The 26361-nt window shown below is 38.3% G+C and overlaps 1 protein-coding gene across 1 annotated transcript in view; it reads right to left on the minus strand.

Moving 5' to 3' along the window:
* camsap2a (calmodulin regulated spectrin-associated protein family, member 2a) overlaps positions 1 to 26361 on the minus strand; it is a gene marked incomplete at both ends in the record, with an annotated part of 39755 nt that overhangs the window by 1049 nt on the left and 12345 nt on the right. Inside the window, 15 exons of the mRNA XM_079244980.1 lie at positions 10 to 125; positions 1410 to 1475; positions 1986 to 2058; positions 2586 to 2809; positions 3009 to 3145; positions 4101 to 6246; positions 6425 to 6494; positions 6587 to 6618; positions 6736 to 6832; positions 6988 to 7084; positions 13118 to 13257; positions 13942 to 14083; positions 15038 to 15070; positions 21029 to 21112; positions 22629 to 22796. Of these exons, the coding sequence (XP_079101106.1) occupies positions 10 to 125; positions 1410 to 1475; positions 1986 to 2058; positions 2586 to 2809; positions 3009 to 3145; positions 4101 to 6246; positions 6425 to 6494; positions 6587 to 6618; positions 6736 to 6832; positions 6988 to 7084; positions 13118 to 13257; positions 13942 to 14083; positions 15038 to 15070; positions 21029 to 21112; positions 22629 to 22796 (3625 nt within the window). The remainder of the gene's footprint in view (positions 1 to 9; positions 126 to 1409; positions 1476 to 1985; positions 2059 to 2585; positions 2810 to 3008; positions 3146 to 4100; positions 6247 to 6424; positions 6495 to 6586; positions 6619 to 6735; positions 6833 to 6987; positions 7085 to 13117; positions 13258 to 13941; positions 14084 to 15037; positions 15071 to 21028; positions 21113 to 22628; positions 22797 to 26361) is intronic.

A 26361-nucleotide genomic window follows, 5' to 3' on the forward strand; every position in this document is an offset into this window, starting at 1 on the left:
TTGACCCACCAGTATACTCTGTGTTGGATGTTACAGATGAAGTGGTGGATGCATTTTCCCAGTCCTTTTCTCCATTCTTGCTGCTTGAGCGACTTGGGGACAAGAAGCCATCTGCAGAGTCCGGCCTAAAGCACACACACATCCACATTTAGCTCATCTGTCCTTCGCCTGTAACAATTCTGAACACTCAGCAAAGTACACTGCAGAAGGAACAGAACTTTGTCCTGTGGGGTGATCAAAAGCAGGGACTTGGTGTGATATTCTTACAGTAACTGCTAAAGCAGTAAAGCTTGCAAGCACAGCCAAAAGGTGCAGTGGAGTGTGTTTCAGATCAAAAGAAGAGGCCAATCAAATTGTGCAGCAGTTGGCGTTTACTTGGTCTTTTATTATGAGACTAGATGTGTTTTATGCTTCCTGTCCACACAGGCAGATTAAATAAAAAAATCTACTACTGCTACTGGAATTAGAATAGTGATTTACCCAAACAAAATATAATCAATATATTTAGTGAAGATTAAATAAGCAAAGCAGTCAGATTGTAGGAGTAGAAAAAAAAACTCTTAGCTGAAAAAAGCTAGTTGACTTTCATGAAACTAAATGATGCATATGAATAGGTCACATTGGCTTTCCTTTTTGCAAGAAAGTGTTAAAACTCTTGGATTCAGTTTAGTGTTAAGAGTCCCAAGAATAGTTGTTACAAGTTGAATATCTAAAACACTGCCATAGCTGAAGCCATCCTATTTAGTAAAGAATTGATAAGATGGTCTTGAATGGGGGGGGGGCTTCTACAGAACTAATCTGTGACGTATGATGGTTTTGAGCCACAGTTCAAGTTCACTTTATCTTTGATCAGAGATGAAAAACAAATTAGCATGAGTGTAATCTGGTGAGGAATGCACAGCAGATTACACTCTGAGCAGAAAATACAAGTGTTAAACTGCATGCAGCATCTCATTATGGAGCACCTCACAGCTTAATTGCTTTGAACGTTTCCTCTCAAATAGCTGGACTTTGGGAGCATTTCTCTAGTGTGAACTACTGTGCAGAGTGTGGCCATGCTGGCAGGTTTCATAAACGGACCTGGAGGCCAGTAAACTCTTGTAGGTAGAGGATGTGAAGTGCTCCACAACCAGATACATCACTATGTATTCAGAGAACCACGATTATCATGTTCATCAAGCATTTTGTGGTTGCTATACTGCATTGTGGTTGAGGAAAGTGCAGCATTAAAGAAGTGCTTTGACATTCGTTCTGAATGTCTTTTGAAACAGTGACAATTTATTTAGCTTTTGCCTCAAGTGCTCACTCAATCCCCAATAAAACCCAATGTGGGAAAAGGGTTTCAGTGACGGATTGAGCTCAGGACAGTGAAAAGGGCTGTACAATTTAACTGACAAGAAGAAACTAACCTTCTCCTTCTCAATTTAGGAGAACTCAGAAAGTAGAAGAGACTGCTAGAGGCTAAACTAGAACTTCTGACATGTGAAACAAGAGGAAAAAGAGAAGTACAAAGGGAAGATTGAAAGAGAACATATTATATCTGCAAACTATAGTTATTCCCCCCAAACAATCTGTAGGTGTTTCTGATAAGCTGTTCAGGCAAAACATTCAATTGTACAACTACAGACCCCATTTTCTTTATTGTTTATTTACTCTACATAATAAAACATGTTAATGCTCATTTACATTGATTGCATAACTGTAAAGCAGCTAAATCAGACCCCCAGGTCTCAGTATAAATCAGATTTAAAACATGAACTTTTAACATCGCTCTAAGACTTCAGAGACTTCTGCTCTTAGAAAAGCTCTGATGTTTTAAACGTATCTCACTAAATGAATTTCTAATCCAAAATGTACAAAAGCTTGTGAAAAAAAACTCAGGGTCATCGAATGCTGTTAACATAGTTAAGATTACCCTAAAAAAACAAGTCTTTTCCCAATCTGCATGTTTCACCAGCACTTACATACATGTAGAAGCATCTCACCTTGGTGTTCTCTTCTCAGAGTGAACACTGTCGCTGTCACATAGGTTGAGGGAAGCGAGGGACAAGCTGGAGACTGAAAAGACACGTTCCGATGAACCTGGTTGTGAGACATCAAAATGTGGCACAACATGAAATGATCACACAGCCACCACAAATGAATACAACACCTTGCTGACCACTCAGGTCTTTTGCCAACCGTGTTACAGAGCAATGCAGCATCAGTGCTGTGACTTAAATAAACTTTCGCATCCTCAAAAAAACAAGAAAAACAGACAACACAGACAGTATTATCTGGTAACATGTGGCTTTGAAACAGCACATACTGTATTTACATTTGTGCTGCACTGCTCTTTAAGTATGTTAGTGTTTTACATTGTGGGGTTTGTTGTATTATTTCCAACTTGTTTTAATTTTTGACAGTTAAATATACTTGTCATCCAAATAAGCAAAATCATTGTGTATATCTGCTTTATATGCACTGAAACAAGACAATATTAAGACACTCCATTTGTTGGCACAATTAGCAGCAGCAGCAAGGCACAGATTTGACAAATGGGATAACCATGACTACACTGAATTGGGGGTTGTCTCCATGGTTACCTGTGGCAGCTCTGACAGGTGTTTTGGGGGAGTCCATGCTGTCACGATGGATAGACTTGGGTCGGCCTCGCCTTTGCTTGGCCCCGCCGGCTGACCGAGGTTTGATAATTGTGTCCATATCCTCCATTAGCTTCAGTTGCTTCCTTCTCAGGTACTCCTGCTTTATGAACTCTTTCCTGGCCTTGTCTTCCTCCTTCCTGATACGCTCCTCCTCTGCTTTCAGCCTGAACAGACATGGGAAAAGCAGGAGAAACCTGGGTGTAACATCAGATACTCAATTTACTGAACTATCTTCGAACTGACTAACTACAAAACTGAAGGCCTTGAAAAGAAAAATATGAGAGATAAAAAAAAGCACTATAATAAATAATAACATTAAAAATGGATGAAGGGCTTGGAGATACAAGTTGTGAATTTGCATACCTAGCTTCCTCTTTCTTTTGCTCCAGCTCAGCCTCCAGCTGCATCTTCCTCATCTGGCTTTCCTTCTCTCTTCTCATCCTTTTTTCCAGAAGAGCAGCCCTTTTCTGTGCCATGTTCTCTTCTGCTTTCTCATCATCCTGAAGAGAAAGACACAGGAGTTTTATGAAGTGTGTGAAGTCATGGTTAATCCAAGCTCATGTAATATATGTTGATATTATTCTTAAAATATTATGTATCAGATAAAACCATCCTCTTGTATTATTAACTGAGGAAACAAAAAAGCATTTTTTTTTAGTGTACACAAATATCAAAATAATCTTCTCACGTGTTTTGTTTTGGTTTTTTCTTTTTGGTTTGTTTTATTTTTATTTTTGTTTTTTGTCTGTTTTTGTCATTGTTTTGCTCTAATATCTGATTTTTATAGCCCTGAGATTTACTTTTCATTTTGTTACTCCTGTATGTAGTGTCATGTGGGGCATAATTATTATGCATGATGTAATTATGTTCACCATAAACATTTTTTAAATTAATCAATTGTAAAAAATAAATAATTTTTTAAAAAAAAGCCTTGCAGTGATTGCAGAGCTGAGTTAAGTTTTTATACACGCACAACTTTGATATGCAATGAATTATTTGCTTTTTAAATATATTTTCAAAATGACTGTATTTATGTGTGAGCATGTTATTGCCATCTATATAAAACCTAAAAAGACATCACAAAGACATCTTCTAATTTAAGTTCAAGCTGGTTTAATTTTAACCAGCTTAATGGTTGATTTTTTTTATCCCTCATAATCTAGTCAACCTTTCTAAAACCCCACTTTAAAGCAGCTGTGCCTGAATTATTTACAACAGCCCCGGTTTTCCGACCTACATCGAAGACCAGACAGTGGCAAACAACATCTTACACACTGCAGATGATACCATCCTAATGTGCCACAATTCAGCTTACAGGCTGTAGTTACTTACTGTTCAACATAGCACATCTGACTCAGAACAATGTCATTTGCTGAGATAACTGGTAGGAGAAATGAAATTTACCAATGTGAAGCATGTTCCTAATGTGAAAGAGTGATAGGGATTTAAAACTACCTTGAAGAAGAAACCGCGACACAGCTTTTGTTCATCATCCATACTTTCCATGTTGCACGGTTCCACCACCAAATCATCATTAATCCCTAGATCCTCCAGTGGCTTGACAACCGACAGAGGAACTTCTATCAAACTGCTTTTGGTCTGGCTGGAGAGTGCCGGATTCAAGGGGATCTCTGTGGGCATCACCATGATGGTCTCCACTACAGGGTGGGCCAGAACTTCAGGGAATGACGACTCTATAGTAGGTTTGAGTTCTACAAATGACTTCTGGCCTTGGTCTTTTTGATCATCTGACTCCATGTCAGAGATCTTGAAATGGCTGAGAGCCTCTGTTTCCTGGGTTTGGGCATTTGCATCAACTCCAGTTTCTTCAGTTTTGCTCTGCAGCTTGGGGGAGCTGGGGGTTGAGTTGGCTATACTCGCCAACTCCAGTTCTGGAGACAAGAGTGAATCTGTCTCCTTTTGTTTACCCTCGTCCACTGTCTCTGGATTGGCCGGTGGCCTCTCCCCCATGTAAATAAAAGAGCTTGCTAATGGCTGGCAAGGAGAAAATCGGCGTAACCGTGGGATGCTGTCGACAGACTGTGGAGCTGTTAGGACTCGATTGTAGGGGGCCAATTTTAGCTCATTGGGTCGAGCGGCGCGAGGATTACGAGAGTGGAATGATGCAGATTTACGTTTGATGCTGGTTGGAGAGCGATGGGTGGAGCGTGGAGAGTCGGCAGGAGAAGAGGGTCCTGAGGATCGAGTCACACCTCCAGCTCTAGTGTGTTTTTGTGGTGAGGGGTTTGTATGTGGAGGAGGAATGACCCATGCCTGCTGATGCTGTTGTTCCCTCATAGCCATGATCACTTCCTGCTGCTGAGCTAACCGTTGCATCTCAGTCTGGAGGAAAGCTAAAGAATGGTTTAGCTTTTCTATAGAACGTGTGTACTCTGAGAGATCCACTTCAGTCAGCTGAGCATGGCTTTGTCCACTTTCCTCACCTGGACCTTTTGACTTCTGACAACAGGAGGCAGTGCTGCTTTGCTCTGCTCCATCAGGGCTGTCTGCCTTGCTCCTTCCAAATTTAAACACAGGACTTGCGCTTGCTGACTTTCCTTCTCCTTCAGTTTTGCCTCCTTCATCTCCACTAGAAGCTCCGTCACCTTTCCTCTTGACCACATTAAGGAATGCTGAGTGGCCCATCTTCTGCCGATGCCTTGTAAAAGCAGCCTCCACTTTCTTCTTTTGTGCTTCAATGGCTTTTCGTTTCTCTTCAAGCCTCATCCTCAGGTGTACCATCTCTGTAGCCATGACTTGAGCAGGGTCGTTAGGTGGAAGCTGGACAGGTGAGGGTGATGGGCGAGCAGCAGGAGGTGGTGGTGCTGTTTGTTGATGGATGGGACTGTGCTCAGGGGTAGGGGCCCAGGAGACGGATAGTGGAAGGCCAAACTCAGACCCCTCTGGAGTGGTCTTCAGGGAGGTGCTGCTACCCCTGCCTGAATCTAGGGCTGATGGGCTCAGCTTCCTCATCTTCTGCTCAGCAAAGCTGGTCATTTTCACTCCTGAGGGGGATTTGCTCTGACTGCTTGGACAGGGGCTTGGTGTATCCACATCCAGCTCCATGTTCACAGAGCAGTCTTTTAAAGAAGAATCTTCATCCAGCATGTCCTCCGTTCGGATATGGATGCCAGTGTCAACCTCTGTGGTGTCTGTGGAGCTCAAAGGTCCTTTGGAATCCAACTCTGACACGGGGTCCAAGACACCTAAACCAGCTCTATGAGCCTGACTATGCAGAAAGAAACCGTTGTTGATGCCCTCTACAGGTGGCCTACTCGGGCTGTGGATGATCTGAAGGGCTTCTTCCATGGAAGGAGTTGTGGCCATGACACTTCCATGTCCGTTGGGGTATGCTCGCCTGATAGGTTCCATGCCTGCAAGGCTATCTGGGCACCCCTCTTCCTCAATGCCAATGCTCTGACCATTCACTGGCTGGAAGGACAGATTGCGCTTTATTCCTCGGGGCATTTGGTGAACCTTGAAGCCAGAACCATCATCGGTGCTAATAGACCTGACCATACCACGCGTGGAGGAAAATGTGGCAGGAGCAGAGTCCTCTTTGTCAAAGGGGATATCAAAAGACACACCGTAAGGCCCAGACCTAGATAGAAAAAGCAGAAACTGTAATTAAATCTGAAATTATTTTTACAGTAAAAACCTGTATATTAATAGTTACTTATAAGATCAAATTAATCCTACTTTAAAATCTAAATAACCACCTTGAGGAAGCTATGTATTGGAACTACATAGCAAACTAATGGGATGGTGGTATTACTAACCTTTTCTCTTTGGGCCATGTGCCAAGGTTGCCATCAACAAAAGACATTGAAGTTGATCTCTTAATTTCTCCTGAATGGCAAAAATAAGGAAAGTGTGAAAAATGTAACACCTTCACTTAACAGGACAAGTTTAGTGAGTAAGAACTTTAAAATGATAAAAACCTGAGTTTCGAGGTTGGGGTCGGAGGGGTAAACTAGAGAATGAGAAAGAAATAAAGACACGTGCATCATAAATTGTGTTTTAAGATATTATAACCTTATTTCTTTTCATTTGTTTAATTTTCTTTACAATGAATACTTTGCTGACTAACCTGGGTCTTTCAGGACTTGGGGGTCTTTCCATAAAACTTCTCTTTGTTGCTTTGGAGATGGGAACAGCTGGCATATTTTTCAAAAGTGATGAGGGCTCTGAAACAATGGGGACTAATGATTACACTTTATACAACAACTAGAATTTCCTAATACATTATTTTCTTGCAGTTATTTTTCAATTCATTATAAAAAAGACCTTTTTACTGTTATCTCTATTGTGAATGGGATTGTGTTATGATTGTAACACTTGCCTGTGCCTTCACTATCCAGGATTCTTGGTTTCACAAAAGAAGGCTTCACCACCTCAAACCACCAAAACAGCTCTGCCAGGAACACCAGGTAGTTATTCTGAAAAACACAGTATCCATGCACATGAATCAAATCAAAGACCCATTAAAAAGAAAAAAAAATGACATCAAAATGTAGAAAGAAAAAATTGTTCCTTGATTTACTACTTTATCTGTAACAACTGCTATATTGCACGGCAACAACGTCTCCAGCAGGTGTTGCTGTTGACTCCTTCAGATAAGACGAAGTGATAAAAATCAAAATGACTATTAAGCATCAATTTTTCAGCCTGCTGTGTTTCGCACAGTGCTGTAAAAGTTCAAACTACATGGGAGTTATTTACCAAGCTACTGTAATCATCATCATAGTTTCCCACAAGGTCAATAAAAGCAATCTCTCACTTGCATAACAAAAACAGTATTTTCATTACCTCAGCGAAAGGACAATGAAAACAAAAACCTAATTTGCATGACAGAGGAGGAATTTATTTTCTACCAACCGAGCAGAATTAAACTGGGTAAGAAGTGTTGATGTTTGACATTGCAGTACAAAGCAATGTCCATGTATGGATGTGGCTGACAAACAGCAAGAGGTTAAACTACTGGAGGACACTGCAATGAACATCATCAGATGATGTATGAAGAAAGTGGAAACCAGACACTTTGCATTTTGCAATGCAAAATGGGGGCATTTTCATTGTGTTTTTACTTTGTTTAGAATGACAAAAACATAAAAAAAAACAAAAAACAAAACAGTGTACAGACTTCAGCTTTCTTGATCAGATAAGTATCGTATCTTCAGTTTGCCCACTGCTGTTTGCTTTCTTACAACAAGGGAATAATATGTCACATGTGTTGGATAATTAGGTCAAAAACACAAGTGCAGCTAAAAGATACACTACATGATTCTACCAAATAATTTGTTTACTCCTTGTTTTTCAAAATTTGAAATTTTTTGTTTTACATCATTGGAGCTATCACGAGGGAAACAAAGACTTTGTGTCATCATTCTTAAACAAAGAAAAGAAAAATTAAAATAAAAAAAAATTAAAAATCCTCCACTTTGCATTGTAAAATGAAACCCCCACTATCTAGTTCCCACTTTATTCATACATCATCTGATGAACTGTGTAAGACTGAGCAGTTTTACTATGAACAAACCTCTCCTATAGCTGAACATGTGCACAAGTAGAAATTCAAAGTGAGTGTTTTAAAGCAGGAACGACCTTGTAGGAAACACACCCTCTCTCCGCTCTCAGTTCATGATCCTCAGACAAAGACAGTGGTGGTGCATGGCTCAGCTCCAAAGATGCCTGATTCACCTCATCAGCAACATTTTGCTCTGCCAAGCGAACAGCAGTGCACACACACGTCATACACACACCCCATAAGCCCCTAAACAGCAGTGCAGAAACCCCCCAGGAGGGCAGAAGCAATTAACACCAGTGACACTGGTTTACCTCAGTTTTTACTGCAGCATTTTACATTCCTTTTTTGTTCTTGGGTCTCTCCTCTTATATGCTAGTGTGCAGCTAGCTATCACGTGTAATAAAGTGTCAAAAGCAATAGCTCACATAATGTGATTCAATTAGTTTTAAAAAATAACAAAAATGATTTAGTAGCTTTACATGCAAACTGGCCACTTGTGAAAATATCGTGTTAGTTTTAGACGTTTGAGTCTTTTGTTAAGTGGCTCCTGATAGAATTACAAATAAATACCAAGACAAATTGTTACCTTTAGGTGCGTTTAGCATGTGAAGCATTTTCTTCAAAGATCACAATGAAAGAAAAAAAAAAACCCATAACATGGGGAAAGAAACAAAGACAAAAAGATGGAGAGATCTCCTCTTGTCCATACTGCCCAGGCTGGTGAGAAAACCAAACCTTACTTATTCTCTCTCCCATCTGTTCGCTTGTCTACTACTGACACACCAGGTGTGGGGGGTTATCGTTTAATACCACCCCTAAGCAGGCACGCACACTCACATAAAACAACCAACCACTGCACTACTGCCCAACCTATCTCCCCACTGACTGGCTATTCTATCTCGTGGGTTGCCAGGTTTGTGGAATTGCCAGATTTGCCTGTTTAGAGATTTGAGTGAGTGACTTTCAGGGTGAAGACTAAAACCTGATTGGTGATTACAAGGAAAGAGCTCAGAGTTGAGTGTGGTGGGGGGGTTAATCCGCTCAGCAGGGACAGACATGCTCTTATGCTACACATGCACACACTCACACAATCATGGTGAAAACCAGAATGTACCAGCAATGTGAAATGGCTGAATCCATAAAAAATGCATATAATAGGCTGCTAATACCAAGCCTAGAAATGATGTCATCCAGACCCTGCAAGACACAAGGCCTAGCCATATACTGAGTTTTCAGAGGGCATTAATCTCAACAGTCACTTGGCCAGAAGGATGATTAAGGATCTAGGTCTAGCAGCTAGCCATTGCCTGCCAAGTTTATCAGGCTGCCAGCAGATAAACCTGAGGTCATGTTACAGCTCTGAAAGTGACACTAACAATAACATGTAATACTTGAATGTCTGACATTAACTGCTGATGATTTAGCCAAACTGTCCCCAAACCAAAGTAGGTCAGTTCTAGTACTGTGTGCTACTTTTTGACCGACAAAACCTAAAAGTAAAACTGCTATCCTTCATTAGTGGCATTCATAATAGCCAGTTTATAGCCAAATGACAAACTGAGTCAAGTTGAGGAGAAAGAGTGTGCGGATGTGAATTACCATCATTAAGGACAAACCTCAGCATGTTTGCTATGAAGCCCCTGAAAAAAAGGAGCTGGTAAAAATTCTACGTTGGTGAATTTAATTCCTCTTACTTGGATCCTTAGATGGTAATTTAGATGCACTGTGAATTAATTGGGAGTGGAAGTAGAGGAAGTAAATGGGAGTGGGTTGATGTGATTTAATGGTCTGTGCCAATTAGAAAAGAGTGGCCCTCAGTAATGTAATAATGTATGTAATATATGGCTTTGGGGGTTGGGTTCTGAAGACTAAAGTATTGCTTCTAATAGAAGCATTATGAAAACATCCTGTCACTCAGGTGGCTTCTTTGTGCAGTGCTCTTTATGTTCACATGGGGCTGGTGTGTTTAGGTGGGTTGTAAAGATGTGTGTCATATATTCACACTGTGAAGCTTCATGTTAGGTTCCAGTTTCCTCGATGTGATTTCTTTGAATGACTGATGATATCTCTTAAATTGTCCCACATGCAGGAACTACAGGAGCCAAACAGACTCGCCTTTTTTTTGGGACCAAGGAGTCCTAAAGTAATACTTGACAGGTTAAGTCTGTGTTTCTATTAATATTTTGTGTCCATCATGTTAATATTGCTGAACCAACAAGCCAAATTTATAAATAATGAATAAATGAATGGGTAAGTAATGAATTATTTCAATTATTTGTAAAACAACAGTAAAATATTGCACTACTTTAGATCATTTGAAGTAAATACCTTTGTCCCTGTTCAGTAACCTGTTCATTTTTGTACCAGCATCTTGAAGTCTGTGAATCAACCTGTCAGCGGTGAAGATTAGGGTTGTTTGTTTCATATTGTTCTCTGACCACGTTAATCCTGATGTTATTGTTAAATTTATTGTTCTTTACGAATCAGTTATTGTTTTATTGTTGCAGCTGATTTGTTTTTAACTTTTGTTTTCTTTCCTCTTCCTTTGCTGGTTAGAACAAAACGTGTTTCCCCATGTCTTAGTTTATAAGTTAGTTCTTAATGTTCACTGTGTTTTGCGGAGCGTTAAGGTTTGTTATTTTAAAACTATTTTAAAAGATCGATACTTACTGTCACAGCAGCTTTATAATTTTTTTTTTTAAATAAACTAATAAAAACAGGAAAAAGATGTTTTCTAAGGCATCCCCTGTGTGTTTTTATCGTTTGTTTTATTTTCCTGCACAAGATGCTATTTGGATTTGTGATCACAAAAGTTTAAATGTCTTCTCTGAAAATGAAAAAAATTAAATGTTTATGATTGAAAGGTTTGTTTATTTATTATACCTTTAAGTATAAGAATCTACTATACAGACGATGGGATTGTGTTAAATGAACAATTGCAGCCGTGGCTATAAAAATCAGGATTTTAATAAATAAGAAATGTTGACCAGAAGCTGACATGGAGTCTTAATGGGGTGCTTTACAGGCATAATTTCATGTGTAGCCTTCTGAAAAAAAGGATCACTTTATTAGAAATTTGGCTATTACTTTACTTTCATCTACATTCCCCTGGTTGTTCTGATCTTGTTTTAAAAGGTTGAGTTTGTATGATTATATTTCAAGAGCAATGCAAGAGGCCTGCTTTCTTGCTCTCTTCTCAGTCACTTCCACCATGTAAGAGTTTCACACCGTTATCATTCCCACTTGTCTCTTCTCTCCTGTTTCCATTTTCTTCCACACCAACACCTCTCTCCCTTCTCCCTCCTCTCTAATGTCTTTGCTCAATCTCAATAATAAGGTCTCCATTAGTGTGAGGGGCCGCAGTGCACAGCTGAAAATGTTCCTGCCTTAAATCTGGGTCAAGGTTACTGAGTCTGACTGACTCTGTATGTGGTTCTGGTTGTGCGGTACTGCTTCTGCCTGGCAATAACTCTGCCTAGCTGGGACAGTTTTATCCCTCCAGAAATCAGTGTCAGCGAAATAGCACTGCTGGCTGGTTCAGGCCACTCAATATCTATACACACACATACACACACTATATATATATATATATATATATATATATATATATATATATATATATATATATATATATATATCAATTATCCAATTCCATGTAACTATTAGACATGACTTTTTTAAAAAATACGAATTCTAAAGGATGCTCAATAAATTAACTTTATGAAACAGCTCATTAAATATGTGGCAACAACTGAACTGAAAGCATCATCCTTTTTTAAAGGTGTCTGACATGTTTATCTTGTTTCAAATGAGGTTTGTCCCTTCAGTGATCTGAATTCTGTCTGTGCTGAGAACAACAATCCTGCAAATGAGGACATGCTGAAGTGACAGTTTAAGGCAAATCCAGACTCCATCCAGACACATCAACCTTACTGGTCATGCAGCTAAAAAACAAAAAAAACACTGATTGACTCAAAAGGAACAAAGTATGCAGCAGGGAGGAAAAGTCACATGAAACTCCCAGATTAACAGAATGATTATAGACTTACACATGTAAATGCAGCACAAGTTCCCTCCAAATAAGCACAGCAGAATATGATATAAAAAAACAGACTGTTATGTTTAAATAAAAACACAGGCTTTTTTCTTCAGCTGTCGACTATATAAAAAATAATCTTCTCCACTCCTCTCCATGTTTAATTGGCAATTCTCAAGTGGCCAATATATGTTTTTACCAGAGAAGAAAGGAAACTGGGGCAGAGTGGATGTTTAATGTAGAAAACAGGAGCTGTTTCTGGGACAGATACACTCCTGCAGCAACACAAACTATGTATGGAAAAAAATGCACAAATTACAGAAACACAGCAGCGTTTGATGGAAATTGAGTTAATGTATGTAAAGCTGAACAGCATGAATCAAATCTGCTGGTCAAATGGAAAAAAAGGAGAAAAAAGAAACCGCAGGAGGAGAGAATTTATAAAAATCCCATAAGGTCAAAAAGAAAAAAAAGAAAGACAGGATAATGAAAGAATAAAAAATGGGAAGAAACTTACAGCAAAGAAAAAAATGGAACCAGCATAGAAATAAAGAAGGTTGCAGAAGGCAGCTCTCCAAGCTTGTGGTTGGTGAAGACTGTTTGGACTGATATGTTTTTCCACAGCACGACTCACTACACTGGCCTTCAGCTTTGCTCATTTCTCTTCTCTTATTTCACCATCCTCACCGGCTGCTGTCACACTGTTTAGATTTCTCATGTGTTTTATTGACAAACCTAAAGATGAATTAACAGCATTTTTAGAAAAAAAATCCTCTCAACTGTAAGATTTTGTGCCACAAGAACTACCAGCTTAGAAAGTTTTATAGCTGTTAAACACTAAAAGATCTGAACTACCATCAAAACCTTTCAAACTCTCGCTGATATTTTGTCTTCACATCTGAGCCGTACCTTGATGGTGGAGGAGGCGTAGAGCATGTCCTCCAGCGTGAAGTGGCAGCAGTTGTTCAGGTTGTCTTTGCAGAAGTCCTGTATGAGCTGCAGGTTGTACAGTCGATCAGCCAGACTCATATTCTCCTTCAGATAAATGTCTAGGAGTGCAGAAAGAGTCATCAGGGTGTCAGGATGAGCTTGATGAGCTGCGATTCAAACAGTTGCTTCAATGTTTTTTTTTTTTTTACTGTGCTGCTGATGATTGTTTAAGATCTGCTCTGGGTAAAATGGGACAGGGAAAAAAAAATCAGTCTTTAAATAAACTCCTGATGTTTTAAAAGTACAAAGTTTAGTGAAAGTCTGAACCATCATGAGAGCTGTGTAATTTCATCAGCGAATGGGCGGAGCTGTGAGGTGAAATATTCAAGAGTAAACTAAGTTGATTGATTAATCTTTTAGCTCAATGACTGTCGAAGAGCTGGGTAAATAAAATGTCTAAACGGGTAGCTGACGTGTCTGCCTTCTTATTTACGTGCTTAATCAATGATCTGATGTGGTTATGTTGGACCTATTGTTTGTGACTGACCTTTGATCAATTGAATGAACTGTTAAGAGGAAGGAGGGAGAATGTTACTGACATTTCACTAACGCAACATATTTTTTTAAATCTTGACAAAGGAATTTTTTCTGGTTTAAAAAAAGGTCAGATATACTGCTGAACAAAGCAAGTTGGGAATTTTAGCAGTTGAAGATACACAATAAGATAATTGTTGTTGTAAAATCAATATTTAATCCCCCTGGAATACTGACCGCCCTCCAAACTACCATTCCTATTTCCTTACCATCCAGTGATAGCAGCTGAGGGCAGTAGAAGTGCAGCAGTGCTCCCAGTGCTGAGCCGTCTGTGCTGTCTTTCAGAAGGTTGTCCACTGGGGGGATGCAGGGAGCCGGCTGGGTCGAGGTCTGCTCTTTCCTGTAGCGAGCCTGCATGACATGAAACACTATGAACCAAACTGAACCTTGAAGCTCTGCCCTGCTTGTATCTCCACAAGGTGTTGTTGGACTAGATTTGTCTTGTTTTTTTCTTTTCACAATAATTAAAAATGGCTGCAAACATCAGAGCTGCATAAGGAGGCAACCTTCATCACAGCTATGCTTTGACTGGATCTTTACAGCTGCAAAAAAATCACTCCAGAACCTCACATGGTTTCATTAGATTTACTCTTGAATGGAGGTAATCAGACTGTTCTGGAGCCTTGCAACTTGAGCAAAAAAATGTTTCAACTGCAGGGAAAAGGACCATATGGGAGAGTCAATGAGGGATACCAGCTGTTACGAGCGCGAACAGTCAAGATTTATTTTTCTGGATGCTGTGATCTGATATTAATTATTTAGTTTTTCTAATATAAATACCAAAACCAGTCCTGAGCATTGTATCATTCAAAGGGGGTTCAGTAAGCGCTAGCTTTGATACTATTTCAGGCCAATGGCTCCTAGCCATCCAATCAATGTAATCAATTTTTTTCCCTTTTTCATTTTTTTCTCTCCAGGAACCACCACAGTGATTCCCCCAAAACGTCTAACCACACTAACAAGAACATTGACATTAGCTAAATGAAGAAACTTTGAAGACAAAAATATCCAATACTTATAATGTTAGTTAACCAAACATGATATGCAGGCACCCAATAAAGAAATCTGAAAGACCTCTATGTCATTTACTATCGGTATGTATACGAAACCATATAGAGATATGGAGGAATTTATTTATCAATTAAAAACAGAAGCTGAGAGAGATTAGCTGTTTATGCAACTGAAGTCACAGGCTGACAGCACACATGCAATAAAACTGCAACAGTCGAGACAAACAGGAGAACATATGGGAGATGGTCATCATAAACACAGCTGAGAGAATGCAGCACTAATTAGTAGACTTACAGGCACAAGCTTCATGTACCATTTGGTTGGAGACTGCAGCAGCGCAGCAAAAGGAAAAAGAAAACAACAAACAAACACCTGTTAGTGAGATTAGTTTTTGTAAGGCGATTAGTATTACAAAGAAAGACGTGACAACTGTGATACCAAAGGTGGAAAAACAGGAGTATACTTATGAGTGTTTGTGAAAGAGATCCCACTCATGTCAAATAACCATGAAATTTGAATTAAGCTTGTTTTAATTGTTGATCTGCAGAATGACACTTAACCTGTAGTGAGATCAAATTAAATCTTCTTAAAAGGGATCATGGTCAGACTTATTTAAAAAACAACAGCACATGTAAAACTTTTCTTTCTGGTAAAGCAGGAAAACAAATGTAATATTTCAAATTCATTTTTGGTAAAAAAAAAAAAAAAAAAAAAAAAAAAAAAAAAAAAAAAAAAGAAAGCACAAGTGTAAGTAATGTATTGCAGTTTTAGCCCAGAGTTTCAGCTTGTTATTGTCTCTTAGAAAGTAAGCCTTATCGTGTGATAATTCACAGGTCCACAAGAAATAATTCACAAATGGAAATCATTCTTAAATACTCCAAAATCAGCTGAATAACAGAAGTGAGCACGCGGGAAAATCTTTACACCTGCTGGTGTCTTTTTTTGTCACAATTCCAATAAAAGCCCTTTGATTCTCATATTACCTTCCAACCTTGCACTGATGTATTAAACTTCAAAGGGACATCTTCGACCGCTTCTAGGCCGAGCCAAATGAACCTGGTCATGCATCTTCTGATGACAGAATGCGACCACCACAGTTTACAGCAAGAATTTTTACATGATGTCTTTGGCTTCTGGTTCTTTTCTTTTTTATTGCAGCCAGATTTAGTGGAACTGTTTTCACATGCCACAAACACACACACACCCACCAGCCATTTTACTGGGAATACCTGTCAATTCTTTGTTCACACAAATGGCTAGATATGTAGACATGAGCAAAACGACAATCAGAATGGGGATGGTGTGGTTATTGGTGGCAGATGGGCTGCTCTAAGTATTTTGGAAACTGCTGATCTGCTGGGAACCTGGCCTGGCGATCTATCCAGGGTGTACCATGCCTTTCGCCTGCTAATTGCTAATTGAATACGCTCCAGCTTCCCTGCAACCATTAATTGGACTAAGCGTTATGGAAAGGAATGAATAAATGATCCACTAGGATTTCATCTTTATGATTTACAGAGAATATTTAGAAAAAGGGAAAATATCCTGTAAGTTGTATGTTTGAAAATGCATTGTTAATGTCAGAGGTTAGAGGAGAATATGCCGGCTGACTGAATATTACAGAAAAGCAACACTAACTCAAGAACCACTCAATGCAAATAAGGTCTGCTGAGTGTCCCCTCTGAACCCAAAACACATCCACCCTCCAAACAGATGGGCTACAGCAGCAGAAGACCACACTGGTGGCCCCTCTTATCAGCTCAGAACAGGAAACAGAGACTACAGACTATGTCCATCTCTTCATGACATCTTCTGCTGGCTACTTCCAGCAGGATAATGCACCAAGTCATAAAACTAAAATATCTAAAACTGGTTTCTTGAGCGGAAGAATGATTTCACTGTACTCCAACGACCTCCACAGTCACCAGGTCTTAATCCAGTAAAGCACCTTTAGGATGAGGTGGAACACAAGATCATATTATTGATGTGTAGCAGCTGACAAATCTGCAGTTATCAGGTCAATATGGACAACAATCTCAGAGGAATGTGTAAACCATCTTGTTGAATCTGTGCCACAAAGAACTGATGCAATTCTGGAGGCAAAAATGCGTCTTACCTCATAATAACATGTCAAACCTAAAAAAAAAGTGGCTGGTGATTGTATATCCTATAATATTTTCACTGCATGAGTGGTACTGAACTGTCAGCCATCTCCTTACAGTGTAAGCTACTTCCACAGTTAATTCCCACTCAACCTAAAGGCATCAAAGACCAAAAATGTACATGCCACTCAAAGTGGCTGGCAAGTGTTCACCTTCAAAGGCAAGCCGTGAAGACACTGTTTAATGAAAACTTCAAACTGAACAGAAAAGGCTTTAAGCAGAAGAGAAACCAGCAATAGTGCTTGTGGATTTTCTTGATTTGATTACTGTTGCAGCTTTCTGAATGGTAATTTTGGGTTTCCAGCAAAATCTGAAGCCATCAGCAGAACACATCTGATGTAATCTAATCTAAAATGTATTAGTTAATTCGTTTTATCCATTTACCAGTGACCAGGTAGTCTTTGGAACCAGTTTCAGTCCTCTAGTTAACTAAATTCTTGCATTATTAATCATGATGTAAATAAGAAAATCAATCAATCATCTTACAGGGATTAAAGAGACAGAACCTGCTATAATTAAGTTGGTGCAATTTATCTCATACACTGTATATCTTATAGCGCTACAACATTTAGTTTTTCTCATGAACATAGTTCACATGCAAGTTTTTACCATTTGAGTAATTCTGTGTGGATGCAGGTGACTTTACACAGTGTTTACTCTGTTTTGACATATATGTGACCATTTTTTAATGATGCCATGCATTAGTAAACTATTTTGTTAATACCTATCCTCATAATTACATTTGCTGTCTAATGTGAAATGACATGTATTTATGCATGAATTAAATGAAATTCAGATATTTCCTTTTAAATTTTTGAGTCTTGATTTTTAATTTTCTGTTTAATTTCACAGTGTTTATCAACAGACAGACACAAACTCTTCCCTTTCACCACCTTTACAAGCTGAGAGGAAATCAAGCTACACTCCTCGGTATATAGCCAGTCAGAACATTTGGTCCGCAGTAGGGGCGGCATCATAGCAGAATGGCAGTGCATGCACACACGTGCGTTTATACAGACACACACCCCACTCAACTTAACTTAAATGATCCTGACGTTGCTTCTTTCCAAGTTTATCCTCTCATGCAGACTTCTCTGACTGAGCTACAGCTCAGCTTTTCCAACTTAAAAAATGATTAGTCCTCTGTTTCCTTGTCCTGACGCCGCCTCTGCAGTCCCCTCCTCTTATCCTCTAACTGTCCTTACTCATACAAATAATGCAGTAGTTCAAAATAAAAGCACTCTAGGCTTTAGTGAGCGCTGCAGTATCATTCTAAGAGGCTATGTATCCGTATATTTGTCTGAGACAGAGGCTGCCTGCATGACTCATAAAGCAAAAGTGGAGAGAGGAGTGATGGAGGGACAAGGAAACAAAAAAAAGGAATCCACTTTTTTTACTGCAGATGCGAAAGATAAGCGGATTGGACAATACAGTAGTACTGGTATTTATAATCATCATTACTTTTTTAAAAAAAAAAAAAGAAATATGTTTACAGTGAGTAAAGAGCTGGATTTTACTACAACTACAAGATCAAATAACCTGACAGAAAAATTTACCATATAACATCTTGTTTATGAGGCAGAGAAACCCTGAGGTTAGATACTAATTACAATTCAGAAAATCTAATGTCTCAAGAGGCAGTGTTTTAAAAACAGTCAATGATTTCATTGTTCCATTAAACCCTCACATGGCTTGAATCTCTCTCTTATACTTACTGACTAAAATGTTTGCCTTTAAAACCTACTATCAGCAAGTGAAATCAGACTGATACAAACGTCAGTTCATTTGAAAGTGTTCAGCTGCAGCATCCAATGACTGACTTTCCCAGTCGTCAGTTTAAATTAGAGCAATGGCTGCCGTAAGCAAAACCCACACAGTTACTATACTGCAGAAAGTATCAACTCAAAACCAGTCAGTATTACAGAGAACTTTTTCTTTAACAAACATGTAGAAATATCTGAAAATTGAATGATGTGATATCAGTTTTTGCTTCTTTCTGTTATAAATGAAAGTATTCCTGTCTGTTTATGAGGGACACGAGGTATTCAGTGCTGCATCTGCATACTGACTGGTCAGATCAGCATCAAACACTGTGGAAGTCTGTGCAGCCTTGGGAGTCAGACGGGGAACACTGAAAGTGCAGTTTTACATTTCTGCAGTTCAAAACACATGAGTAAGACTGTCATGTGTGACTTCAGCAGAACTTAACTCTTTAAACATCCATGAAAAGAAGCTTTACTGACAGTGTTGGGTCATTGTGTGCTGTCTGACATAATTTGCTAGAGATGAAAGGGACAAAACAGTTTTTCCTGAGGAAAGATAAATTAATGAGAGGAGAGAATAAACCACTGCTGATGAGTAAGAAGAGAGCTGTGCTGTGATAGCTGAACATGCACTGAGGGTATTCATGACTTTCAGGGATCAAAGAAACTTAGAAAAAAAGCCACTACATGATTTAATAACCAGAGAAAGGTCACTTTAATCCCTTCCTGAAAATTGCTGGTGGGGTTTAATGAAGGTGATGGGAGTGAGATGCTGAAGCAAACCATGAAGGATGAACATAAAGGTAAGTACATGAATGACATTATCCATCTACTCCTCCATCTTCGTTCATCATTCTGCTCTGTCAGATTGATGGGAAATGGATGCAATGAAAATTTTGTGCAGCATCACAATATAACTAAACTTCTGTTACACAAGGCAGTTTTAAAATAAAGAGTACCGGTATACAAATCCCCCAATAGGCTTGAGCTGCAAGTTGGAACAAGATTTCATCACTGGAAATTTAATTTCTAGTGTAGATATTATCATATCATGCTATATCTGTATTTCTGTAGCTGAGATAAGGCAGGAGCTTATTCCAGTCTATATCTCCTTAATGATTTATGATATAACGTATTAATGTATACCATGTATTTTATAACTACAGCAGCTTCACTAATAATATAATGCACAATGATTAATCTAGATTTGGTTTTTATCATGTTGCTACATCAAACTAGAGATAAGCACCACTGCAAGCAGGTATCTTTACATCAATATTTTAAATTATGCAAGATAAGTAATTTTGCAGCTCGCATTTGTGTTTAATTATCTCATCCTGGTGGACCATAGGGCAACAAGACAAAACAAAGGTATCATATTATTTTTTTCATATTATTAACATTATTTTTTACCATGTTATAGTCCAATATGTTTTGCCCATCTTGCATGTGGACACTTGAAAATACATGTTTTATTGTTAATGCATGTTAGTTAATGAACATTACTTAATTTCTAATTTGTCAGTTTTGGCACTGAAACTCACGCGGTCTGAATCCTCGTGATTTGTCTCAGCAGCATGAAGGTAAATTAGTTGCCATGCACTCCTGAATGGGTTGTATGTTTGCGAGAAAAGTTACTTTCACATAAGTATCTTATTCTGAGATTTATAAGGCATCTGAATTTAATATGGTCATTTTTTTTTCTACCACTGAGTGAATGCATTATTTAGTGGATTAAATATTGATTAATCACAAACAGACTGCCAAACAACAGAAAGCAGACAAAGATTTCTCCTGTTAATCATATAAATACCACAGACACACACACAAAAGCCACACTGGGTTGGTTATGACATTAGACATTACTGCTGATTCAACACTCAGTTATATAACTGGTTTGGACTGTGGACTGAACCCTGAACTAGGGTCAGGCAACACTAAGGGACCACTTGGCACTGATCCTCAGGTGGAAATACAAATGACTGAAGTGTGTCATATCGTCAAGGCAGATAAACTTATGATATAAAATGCACCTATCTTTGTTTTTGTGACTTATTAAATACAGACTTTAGTCTAATATGAGGCTTAGCCACATAAGAGTGAGATATTCTTCGATGGTAGCTGAGTTTAAACAGCTTAAGTTGTGTGGAGGAAGCGTCTTCCAGATACTGAAGTGACACAGAGGCCTAGGACAAATAAGTGTCAGTCAAAAAGCAAATGTCGTGGTAAATCCATTAAGTGGAGCCAAGGATTTTACTCAGCTTGGTTGAATCTGTCCATCAAACTTGTGATGTTTACAGTATTTATAGTTTGTGAGGAGCTACAGCCGGGAGATTAAAAAGGGAAAGGAAAACACTCACCCGAGGACTCCCAGCTGGATCAGCATTCTGGGTTTCCTTCTTCTTCTGCACCTGAGCCACAACATCTTTAAGATACTCATTCACCTGAAAGAAAGAGTAAAAACAAGGGCTTAAATGACCCAAGTCACAAAAAGTCAGTCAAGTAAAAGTACTTTCTGATTCATACAGCTGTCTTGCAAATGATAGCTTCTATTTTATAATAAAAACTCAAACACTAACAGCTACGCATTGAAGCTTAGGTGGAAGCACTTCAATTAATTGAATCTTTTAATTAAATGACACAAAATATTGACAGCACATTTTTTACTTTAGGATGTTGCCATGGTGCATTTCCATCACTGCACTGTCTGTTCTGTTCTGCACATGGCTTTGCCTGCAAAAGAGCCTTCAATAGCCAAGAGTTTTTATACGTTCAGCTGAATTACAGTGACATTCAGATGAGTGGGGATGAAAGTACTGAGTAAAAAAGGTACAGTAAAAATTCAGAAAATTGGAAAAAAAAAGTGCACTCCAACTGAGAGCCATATGTTTGGCCAGGAGGACCGCCTGACCACGCCTCCTGTTGGCTTTTGTGTGTTCTGTGAGAGTGTGAAGCTCAGAGCTGGCAGCAAACCAATGCTCAAAGAATGTAAACTGACTTGATTCTGTTGTACTGGATGGGGGACCCGCGGCCATCTGTGCATTCAGGCTACGGAAGCGAACAACTACACGCATTCATTTAAAAAGAATAAATGGCATGTTTTTACAGGTCATGCAGGTTCAAATGCATTAAGCTAAATTTGCTGCAACATAACACGTTGCTGCAGAAGTGTTCAATCAGACCAGAGGATTCTGTTTTTGAAAGTCATTGAAGTACCTTTTATCTAATTCCCAACAGGCTCGTTCGTATGAGCGTTTTAGTGGGGAACAGCTTCTGTCTCGCCATTTAACAATAACGGGGTGATTGGTATAGTGTTGTACATATTGTTCTCGCATCTCAAAAAACAACCTGAATCTATATCATAAAAACAAGTAGCTTGATGTTTATCTGTCAGCTAATGACCATTTCTAGGCTAATTGTTGTAGCCATATTCATTTTCTAGAAACCCTTCCCTGACGAATGCTTTCCCTGTGACAATCATGGCTCTCACAGCCATGGGCAATCCTCTCCAACCTTGTGCCTTTTATTTTCTTCTGTTTTCTTGATGATTCCTTGAGACCATTTAGAAGTGAAATACCCTAATAACCTTTCATCAAGTTACCAAAAAAAACAAACACAAAACAAAGTATTACATGCAAACTGAGGAGAATGAAATTGAGTGTATTTTTGTTAAGATAAATTTGATTAAAAGTGACATTTGAAAGTGTCTAAAAACTTTGTCAGCTCCTCACGCAGTGTTTACAAATCTTTTTATATAAAAGGGAACATGCAGGGTGTATCTCAGATTGTTTATTTGCCATTTGTACGTGTTTGTACATAGGAATTTGGACATAGGTACACACCTGAGATTTAAGTCATAGCATAAAAACAAAGAGGTCTTAACTGAGTTTATCATGTTTAGATAATTAAATGAAATGCATATACATGCAAATCATGATACACACAGACAGTGTTACAAACCTTGTTAATCCAGGTGGTCACTGCATCCTCTGTGTCATACGGTGTTTCCACCTCAGGGTTGTAAGATGATGATAAATACTGACGAACGCACACCATTACTTTCTCCACACTCACAGTCTCCACTGTGTACGCCATCATCAGAGTGTCAATCATTGCCAGATGTGCACTCTGAGGGAAAAAGAAACAGTGAAAATAAAGATTAGAGTCTGAGCGTCACAACTCTGAAGCAGCTCGGCTTTATTGAAGATTGTATATGAGGCCATTTTTCCAACAATATTCCCCTACCTTTGTGTCACACAAATATAATTTTCACATATTTCCATCTGTTCACTTCGCAGTTGAACCTACAACTTTGACAGTAGTTTAATTCAAGTCGGGCATGGGGATGCCAGACGAGAGAAACCCTGTAACAGGATCCCTGTCATAAAAATACATAAACAATGCAGACAGAAACTTGTGAGATCCACTGAGTTATGGAAAGCAACATGAACACATCAGGGAAGAGCCTGTGCCATTTTAAGGATCCATTGCTTTACATAGTCAAGTGGAGATGAAGGCAGTAAAATCATAGTGAATTCATAGACTAGCAGGGCTCAAATCTTTGTTTAGTACTTTATACTCAAAAGTCTTCAGATGGATTTTCCAACATGGCTATTGTCCTGGAAACAAGTGCACCTTTCCGTTGTAACAAGACCCAGTTTGTTCATTGCAACCAGTAGCCTTCATGAAGACAGCAGGGTTCACAGACCCTACGCACCACTTCAACTTTGTTAGTGTACACAATGGTCTTATTTAAAACACTGATACTTTATAATATCCCAACATATACAAGCCAGAATACTTGGCTTTTGGTTTAATTCCAGTTAAATTTCTATTTCAAGTCTTGTGTGTGTTCTTTGTTCATCATGAAGGCTTCCTTATGTTCTGTTTTATTGTGTTCTGTATTCTTTTGTCTAGATCATATTGTTAAACTTCTTGTTTTTATCTAGCAGAGGTTTCCTGTTACCCCTTTGGATTTTTGCTGCCTATCTGGTTCTTAGTTACAGCTGGCTCCTTATTTAGTCATTAGCACCATCAGAACACATACTCTTTGGTTTCCTTTGCTCATCCCCAGGTCGATATATATCCTGTCCTGGTTTGTATCTTTTTCAGCCTAGCTTTGCGTTGTCAGTTAGTCCATTATGAGTTGTGTTAATCTTTGTTTGAGAGCTTGAATCTTGCCACTTCAGCACCTTTGGAAATTCTCTACACAAAACTGTTGCTATATCAATCCAGCTGTCTCCAGCAAGTATTTCTACATTTGTGTACTCTCTCCTCATCTCCTGTCAATCACACTCTAACATAAACTATATTTATCATTTAATTTGCATTTGCAATTTTTTTTTTTTGTGAAAATACATCTAGAAATCTACAAAAAAAAACAATTTAAGTTTTATAAATTAAACCTGCAAGATGTAGTGTGATTTCATGTTTTGGCTCGATTTAAAAAAACAAACAAAAAAACTAGCAATAAGTGTCATGTTTAACTCTAGAAGGAAACAAGGACTGTGACAACACCAGGCTTGGTCATTTTTTCCACACAGTAACATGCAGGTTTTTCTGCATTTAGTCCGCAAAATTATACAAGTGGTGTTTTGAGAACATGAATAGTAACTTCACCACTTGCTGTATTTGGCTGGAAATTATATTTTTTCCCCAACATTGACAGTAAATGCCTCATTTCTTGTGATTTCTTTTTAATAGCCGGTTTTGAGTCATTTAATATTTTCACAGCTGTTGATTGGAGCAACACATTGATGATGATAGCTGAAAAAGAATACTGATACTTACATTTTCTTTATGCTCTACAATCATTACTAATACCAAGGGAGGTTAAAAGAAATAAATAAAGCTGATAAAATATTGAAAATATCATACAATTATTACTTCATGAGCAGATTAAATATTTACTATTATATTTTATATAATCCTTAGAAAAAAAACAGCATTGGATAGTGTTTGAAGTGCTTCAACTTCTGTTTAAACCATTATTCAGTTTAATGCTGCTGTCTTAACAAAGTGAATTCTTAACAATGGTGTGTATTATGTTTCCCCAAACTTCCCCATCCGAGACCAGACTGTTTTCCTTGGTCTTACTCAGTAACAAGACAGGTTTTACCAGAGTACAGCAGAACTCTGGAACTCACTTGGGTCCTATGTGCTTGCACGTTTCCAAGTCATTTACCGTGATCATTCATAACGTGTGACATTATAAACCTAAATGTTATGAATAGAAAATCCAGAGCAGCAAAAATTCCATTTGCTCTCCAGGTCAAAACACACCTCACTTTTGCCATTAACCATCACCATCCTCTCCTATAAGGACTCATGTTAATGTATTGAGCATGCTCAAAGACACTGAGCCAGCAACTAGTGTAATGCCAGACAAAACTTGGAAATATTCTGTCATCCATAATTATGACATGACCAAAAAATGGCGATAAGTACCTTTTTTAACGCCACTATTTAATCTAACAGTCTGTAAAAGGATTAAACCTTTCTAGCCAAACACACAATTAATCACACACAAATAAAAAGGAATGGTTCAACAGGTATGCACAAAGCCAATAATCAAACATCAACAAAACTAGAACAGTAAAAGCCTAAATGCAGAAAGGTTGAGTGATTCGCTCACTCTGTCACTAAAGATCACCGTGTCATATTTTACAGATAAAAAGGCATCAGTGAGGCCAGAAATGTTAGTCAAAGGTCCATCTGGGACGTTTAACGTTACATTTTGTATAAATGTGTGGTGTGCACGAAACTGAGTATGAATGAATGAATGTATGTATGTATGAACGAACAAATGAACGAACGAATGAATGAATGAAAAGATTTAAATCTGTTAGTGACGGCAGCTGAAAAAATCTCTAAAAGGACAAATAATACACAGATATACTGATGAATTTTCTACATTGTACAGCAGCTATATTTAATTAATAGATCTGAATCTCAGACATGTAAATCTAAGAGCATCTACTGAACCTAATGAATGTAAAATTACATTAGTCTAATGTTTGATTACTAACATGTCTACTTTGGCATCAAGGCACTAAAGCAACCCCATTTAATAATACACTGCCAAGTTGTTGCTTACTGGCTTTCATTTAGCCTGTCCAAACATTGTACAGCATAATCCCAAAGTTCAAATCCACACAGACACACACAGACACACAAACATCTTGCTATCAGTTTTCAGAAAATCTTGTATTTCCACCATAAAATAGTCAACTAAAGAAAACACTAGTTAAAAAAAAAGGCCAAGACATCAGTGTAAACCTGCTTTCTTTTTTCATCTCCTATAAGGATATTGATTTGTATCTGCTGGGGTTTCTGAGATAAAATTACAAGAAAAGAGAATTAATCTTATGTGTGAAAACCACAGATCCTCAGTCCCTACTTCCAACGCATATCAGTGTTATTTTGTTGGTGACGGACAACATACTTCAAACTGCAGAGATTCAGCAATAAGCTAGTTTTGTTTTATTCCCTCACAATGAAATAATGTCCCTACAAATTATGTGAAGACAGAAATAGAAAAAAAATCAATTAAAACAGCACAGAGATCCACAATGATTAAAGAGGCATATTTTTATTCATCATGTGTCATCATCTCATTTCAGCTCTCACAAAACATTCTAGAAATTTGAAGCACTTTCATGTTTCATAATTAAGCTGATATAAAGAGAAATCA

This window comes from Telmatherina bonti (genome assembly GCF_933228915.1).
Source record: "Telmatherina bonti genome assembly, chromosome: 8".
Lineage (NCBI taxonomy): Eukaryota > Metazoa > Chordata > Actinopteri > Atheriniformes > Telmatherinidae > Telmatherina > Telmatherina bonti.